The sequence below is a fragment of the Stylophora pistillata genome, chromosome 6 (assembly GCF_964205215.1).
Source record: "Stylophora pistillata chromosome 6, jaStyPist1.2, whole genome shotgun sequence".
Classification (NCBI taxonomy): domain Eukaryota; kingdom Metazoa; phylum Cnidaria; class Anthozoa; order Scleractinia; family Pocilloporidae; genus Stylophora; species Stylophora pistillata.
The window spans coordinates 35,719,466-35,726,866 of NC_142524.1; the positions used below are offsets into that span (position 1 = coordinate 35,719,466).

Genomic DNA, 7,401 nt, shown 5'->3' on the forward strand with positions numbered 1-7,401 from the left:
GTTACGTCGAATAGCTTTGCAGAACATCAGACACTAGCTGAACATTGAATTGCTTAACATTACATGAAATATTCCGATGGGAATATTACATGTAATGTTAAGGAAACCTAGACTGTCTATAATTTGGCCATTCGATTCCTTTATTACTGATCTATTTGACATCCTTGTATTTTTGGTGGTGACGGCAGCCCATATTACAGCTCTGAGTGCAGACAGATTTTCAGCCGTTCATCTTCATCTCAGATATCGGGAACTTGTGACTCACAAGCATATTGTTGCTGCGGTTTCAACAGAATAGATGCTTACAAAAGTTGCTTTCATTAACGGGGTTCATCCCGATCAAAATTGCCGGAATTATTATAATAGCTGTTACATGTGGCTGTAATTTTATTTACACTGCAGTTTTTTTATTGTAGAATTTATTTCGCTGTACGGCGCCACGCGACCCGTATTTAAGCCCTTCAAGTCCATCAGGTCTCTCATTAGGGTGAAATGGCAGTGAACTTTGTGAAGATAAAGAAATCAGCCCTATGTACATTCTACATGTACCTCGTGTTTTTATTTTGTTATTTACCTTGGCACTGTGCGTTTGTTGTAAGATCTTTTATCCATGAAGCAAATACTACGTTTTGGAGTTTTCATCAGTACACTAAAACCCTGTAAACCGTTCTGTTTACAGCTGGGGTATGAGACACAATGGACAAAGTATCATGTGCATACTGCGAAGAGCGTGGTGTTTTTTTCTGTGAACTGCTCTTGTTTTGTCTTTAACTTATGTCATCGGCCAGTCGTCCTCGTTACGCGAAAATTACGCGCAATTGCGCAGAAACGTCGATTTTAACTACTAAAACCTTAATCTTGTTTCGTTGTCCATGTTTCATCCACCAACCCGAGGATCGCATACATATTTCTTGCTTTCAACAAACGATAGTGGTCAAAGACTTATCTACTTAGTTATATGTCTATTAGCAGATGGATTTCAGTGAACATTACATTATACTTAGTGTAGGCTGTCTTTAAAGTGCACCTAAACCCCAAATTTTTTTTTCGCTTAACGAAATAAACGTATTTTTTGGAGTATTTCTGTGCAAAAATTTTTTTATTTGCTCAAATCTTCAACTTTCTGTGCCCGGTCAAAATACAGAAAATCGGCCGCCATCTTGCCCCACGACCGAGTTTAAAGAGGAATGGCTCTAGCGGGTAATGTGACGTCAAATCGAGAACACGAAAGTCTGCATTTCACACATTTTCACTTGTTTGGGAAGGTTGTAGTCGATATTGTCCGAAAATATGCCAACTAAATGTGTTGTAGAAGGATGAAGCAATGTGCGAAATTTGCAAGAGGGTATCGCGCTTCATACATTCCTCATACAACACACCCAATCGGCATAATTCGGACAATATCAACGACAACCTTCGCAAACAAGTGAAAATGTGTGAAATGCAGACTTTCGTGTTCTCGATTTGACGTCACTTTACCCGCTAGAGCCATTCCTCTTTAAACTCGGTCGTGGGGCAAGCTGGCGGCCGATTTTCCGTATTTTGACTGAGCACAGAAAATGAAATATTTGAGCAAATTAAAAAATTTTTGCACAGAAATACTCCAAAAAATAAGCTTATTTCGTTAAGCGAAAAAAATTTTTTGGGTTTAGGCGCACTTTAAGTTAAATGGAAAATTTTCACACTTATGCTATTTATAGTACTTAGCTAATTCCCTTTGAAACGTCCTTTTGTCGTGCACATCCCTTTCTATGGTTGATAGCCGAGAAAGGAGAACGGAAAACACGGACATGAAGAACTTTTGACGATGATCGTTCGTGCTTTCAAATATACTGTTTCACTGTAAAACTTGACAGATGGTGACGGTTTCCATTTATTAATTCTTGTTTATTGACAGGAACTTACCAGAAAGCATTAGCATTTTTAGCCGTTCATCTTCATCTCAGATATCAGGAACTTGTGACTCCCAAGCGTATTGTTGCTGTGGTTATAACAGTATTTCGATTTCGGCTATTGTTTTAATTGCACTATAATTTTTTATTATAGGATTTATTTCGCTGTGCGGCGCCACCCAAGCTTAATTCAAGGCCTTCAGGTCCATCAAGTTTCACAAAACAATGAAATGGCGGTGAACTGTACTGAAATGTACTGCTGAAAAATGAGACACATTTGGCAATCCATCATTTGCATGCTGCGAAATGTGATCATTCGTCAGAACTGAACTGTTAAAACTTAAGATGATATTATTGTAGACTTAAAACGTGCTTTCTGCCAAATGTTTATTTGTGCTTTGTTTTTTATATCCAAAGTTTTTCATAGAGATTAAGAGCAGAGGAGCTTATAAACTGTCTGCGTGTTTTCGAGGTTCTTGTTTCTCTCTCTGTTACGGAGAGTTTTCTAGATGAAATTAAAGCTGTGAAAAATAGACTTTACATTTATTTTACTTTCATTTTTTCGGAAGTAGACACATTCAGTTTTTCCCTTCTTATTTGTTTTGCTCTAGAAGAACTTTTTTCTTGAAAACAAAAGGTTTTGGATTAAAATTCAACACCGGACCTCGGTAGAAACAGTCAATATTAGAGACAGCTAATTTTCTGTACTTAATTGAAGTGCATTTTCTTACGTCCCTTTTTTGTTGTGCTAGATTATTGTAAATGAGGTTTTTTCCCATTTTTATAGATCTCTAGAAGATGAACATTGGTGTTTTTCAATGTCCGCTTCAACAGCGAAAAGTTACTGTTAAAGTTTTTTTGGTGTCGATATTGGGTTTGTTTCGTGTAATTGTCAAAACGTAGGTCTTGTCGCTTTTAACAGAGTAAACAAATTAAAGTTTTTGCCGGTGGAACTTGAGCATTCGCGCCAAAGAGGAGTTATTATGTTTAATATGTTGTTCTCTTAATAGCTTCGTTTCAGTTATTCGCTACAGCTGTCATTCTAGACTGCCATAACTCGCGGAATTTTCGAATGTAAAGAGGTGTTATTTTTTTCTTTTCCAAAATTCCGCTCACTGAAAGTGACACGCCGCCGCCTCCTAAGGACAACCTCTATCTTTCTGACGAAAGCGAACATTTTACCAATTCTAAGTCTAAAGGTCGGCACACACGAGGGGACTAGTCTCTGCGACTAGTCCCAGCGACCAGTTTCATGCAACTAGTCCCTTCGTGTGAACTACACATTTCTGTGGTCGCAGGGACCAAAATTTAGTCCCTGCGACTGGTCGCACGAATTCAAACTGGTTTGAATTCGTGCGACCAGTCGCAGCGACTCGTCGCATGAAACATATGTTGGTCCCTTCGTGGGAACTGTTTGTGCGACCAGTCCCTGGGACTAAACGGTAAATAAGCCAATCATGGGTCAGTATGATCCGTGACTTCCGGTATTTGTAAAGATTGCAGTTTCTATGAATTTTCCCTGAATTCTAGATTTCTACAACTGAAGAATAAAAAACTATTTCTGGTTTTGTAAACATACACAGATGTCTTGGAGCCGTTTTGATGGAATTTTTACCCTATTTGACTCTGTTTCTGTTAAAAATAATAAAAAAAAAATTAACAAAAACGGAACATGAAAAAGCATGAATAATCCGACTGAATAAGTGTAGTTCATTTGCGTTGATGTTTAATAGTGCCATAATAAAAAGTTACCAAATTTTCATTGTTTTCGTGTAACGCCCCAGACTAAGGAATATCTGTTGCCTCTTAATTTCCCCATGTTCTTGTGCAATTGAATGCCCTCGTGTGAACGCCTTAAGGGACTAGTCCCTGCTACCGGTCCCCTCGTGTAAACCCTTCAAAGACTTGTCTCCGGAACTAGTCGCACGGACTAGTCGCACGGACTAGTCGCAGGGACTAGTCCCCTCGTGTGTGCCGACCTTAGTTTTTACCAAGTCTGATGACAAATTTTTTCTCGGATATGAGATCGATTTCTCTGATTACTGATATGTGAATTGACACATAATTTATATACTTTCGATGTGTATTAAATGGGAAAACGTGAAATGAATTGGCGAACGCTGTTTCGGCGGCTTAAACATCGACCATATGGGCCACAAATACATAACAGGAAAGTAGCTATTTATCAGTACAGTGAATAACGTCGGAAGAACAGAGATAAAAAAAAAGCACTTCAGCATGGGCACTCGTGTCTTTCGATTTCCTCGTTGGCACCGGACAAAGCTGTCAAGTGCATCGACTTATTTATAAGTCTCTGGTTTCCAACTATTTATTAATCCTGGCTTTTGCCAGAGTTTATCATGAGGCTTTTCGAAGTAACTCTCCATTAATTCACGATGAAGCATGTTTGTCTCATGAAATCCATTTCTTCTGAGCGTACTTCGTGAACTTGCTGACAAACCAGCCTCCTGACTACCAGTTATAGAATGGGGAATAGCGAAAGCCCGTATTACTCGTCTTGTGTCACTAATTCCGTGTTGAACTCCTTCTTTTGCTACACATCCATTATGATGAACATTTTGACGATCCATGCGATGAGGAAAACGTCAGGATTGCCAAAGACTTTGAAAACATTCCTACTGAGTCTCGCTATTTCTGATCTTGGTGTTGGTTTGCTGGTGAAACCTGTTTATGTTGCAAGGCTGATTACTTGCGCTACTAGTGGAAACTATATCTACCGCGAGCTAAATATATTTACCTACATCACTGAATTTTTTTCGAGTTTATTCTTGTGTGCGTCACTTTTCGGTGTTACTGCTATGAGCACAGACAGATTTCTGGCCATTCACCTTCATCTCAGATATCAAGAACTTGTGACTCACAAGCGTGTTGTTGCTGCGGTGTTGATGATATGGACGTTTAGTTTCTTGTTTTCATTGCTGTTAGTGCTGGATTATTTCTGGCTCAAACACGCTGGAAGAATCGTACTCACTGTTACTTTTGGCTGTTGTATTATTTGTACAACAATCATTTATTTTAAAATATATTTAGCGGTGAGGCGCCACAGAAAGGTAATCCAAGTGTTGCAACTAACACACGGGGGTGGAACGACAATGAACGCCGCCAAGTTGAGGAGGTCGGCTATCAGTACCTTCTACATATACCTCGTGTTTTTGTTGTGTTATTTACCCTGGTACTGTGTTTATATTTGGGGTTTTTCTTCCATTAAAGAAACCACCAGATTTCATACAAGTGTTATTTATACGTTAACGCTTTTGTTTTTCAACTCGTCACTAAACCCTTTGGTATACGGCTGGAAAATGAGACACATTCGGCAATCTATCATTTGCATTCTTCGAAATATATTTCGTCGTTAAAACTGAAGAAACTTTTAAGGTAGCTATATAATAACCGAGCACTTCGGAGGCAATCTTCAAGTATTATGAATAGTTCGCAACGAAAGGAAACGAATGTGTTTTGCACAGTAGAGAAACTGTAAGTCATTGTAGTTTGCTTACAGGTCATATGTAAATGTAGACCTATATTTGTATTCAATTTGTCAGCTTAGACAGCTTAAGTTAATTGAAGTTATAACATGCAGATGTAATGTTTTTCTACCTCTTTTTCGTCGGAAGCAAAGGGTGATTTTCTTGTTACATGTATTGGTTTTAAAACAGAAGTACGAATACTACATTAGAGACTCCTAGTCGCTTATGTTACAGGAACTGGAGTTAAGCGTCGGCCTGATGGGCCACGTGGCTCATAAACAGGCTATGAATGCTATATACTCAGATCTACCAGCTTTGTTTATTAAAAACATAAATTACCGTAATGATGTCTTTGGCAGGCTTGAATACAAAAGTAAAAACTTCTTATGATAATCAACAAAACTGAATCGTATGGACTTTAAACCTACACATTAGATTGAAACCACTGAGACAAGCGCAACCGTCAAAACAACAACAACAAAAGCAATAACCAAGAGAAATTTCGCAACGATTGAAACGTCCAAAATAAGCCCACGCCGAGTGAGGGAAAGATGGAATGTCGAGGAAAAGGTACATTTTACTTTAGATGTTCTCTCACATTTAGAACTTTAAGCCTCTCCTCAAACGGCCAAAAACAACTCCCTTAACTTCTGCCCTTCATAATCAGATATACGTATGATGCACGATCCTCGCAGTAGATAGCGCTATTTATGCAATAGCGAAGATCAGACCTGAAAAAAATCAGGCCTGTACGGGATTCGAACCACTGACCTCTGCGATACTGGTGCAGTGCTCCACTAATTGAGCTAACAAGCCAACTGGGAGCAGGCCGTTGAGTTGATTCGTAAGAAACCCGTGAAAGTGATAAATCAGATACAGTGAATATATGAAGTTCATATATTTTGAACTGCGGTATTAGATACGTATGATGCACGATCCTCGCAGTAGATAGCGCTATTTATGCAATAGCGAAAATCAGACCTGAAAAAAATCAGGCCTGTACGGGATTCGAACCACTGACCTCTGCGATACTGGTGCATCATACGTATCTAATAACGCAGTTCAAAATATATGAACTTCATATATTCATTGTATGTGATAATCAGATATGTAAATTTGTTTTGTGTTGTATTTAAATGCCTTTTGATGGTCTCTTGAAGAGAGGTTTTTTAAGAGGGCTAGAGTTTCAGGGCTTTCTCAGTAGAGGATCTCCTCACGGAAGTGATTGAATGCCGAAGTATCCTTTTATCGACATCAAAAGTCATTATCCTCTTAAGAATATTCTGGTTTTAAGAAATTTTAAGAGCTCAAAATAAAAACCTGTTTCACCTAACGGTGATCTCTTTTGTTCTCTTCCGCACCAATGTTTCGGTCATGTTTGTTTCTGTTTTTTTTTTTTTTTTCCCAATCGTTTCGCTTTTTCGGTCGTTTCGTTTCAGTGGTTTCGCCACTAAATTTTCTCCGATTCTTATTGGTTTAAATTGATCACGTGACGCGATAGTGTTCATCCGTGGAGAGATACTATCAGCCCATAGTGCACTCTATTGTTTAATTAGATTTGCAGTAATGGAGCCAATCAGATTGTAGCGCTTGTGTTGGTGCGCTGGTCAGTAGTTAAAGTTAGATGTTTCGTCAGCCCTCAAGTTATATGCTCTGACGAACTGTTAACGCCAGATGTTCCATTTTTTTGGTCGCAGTTTATTTACCTTTATCAACAATGAACATTTAATAATCGTGGCGTGTCGTCTCGCTCTACAGTTTATCATTGTTACTTGAGTTTCAACTGACATTTTGTACAACACGGAGATATTGAATAATCAATGTACGTGGGGTTTTTCCATTTCTTCTGAAAAACTAGATTTTTGAGATGATTAACACAATTTCATGATGGAATATAATATGAATTTTTTTTTATTGGCTGCGTTTTTTTTTTTAATTCAGGGACGCATGGTGTTCCTAATATCATTTTTTTTTTAATGCTTATGTACAAAAGGGAGGACTAACACAGGTTTTAATTCAAA

At 38.4% G+C, this 7,401-nt stretch overlaps 1 protein-coding gene across 1 annotated transcript; it reads left to right on the forward strand.

Moving 5' to 3' along the window:
• The first annotated feature begins 3,549 nt into the window (after positions 1 to 3,549).
• On the forward strand, positions 3,550 to 5,711 carry LOC148729614 (melanocortin receptor 4-like). Its single transcript, XM_088724762.1, has one exon. The coding sequence runs from the start codon at positions 4,379 to 4,381 to the stop codon at positions 5,267 to 5,269; it is 891 nt and encodes a 296-aa protein (XP_088580888.1). The 5' UTR covers positions 3,550 to 4,378; the 3' UTR covers positions 5,270 to 5,711.
• Positions 5,712 to 7,401: the final 1,690 nt, after the last annotated feature.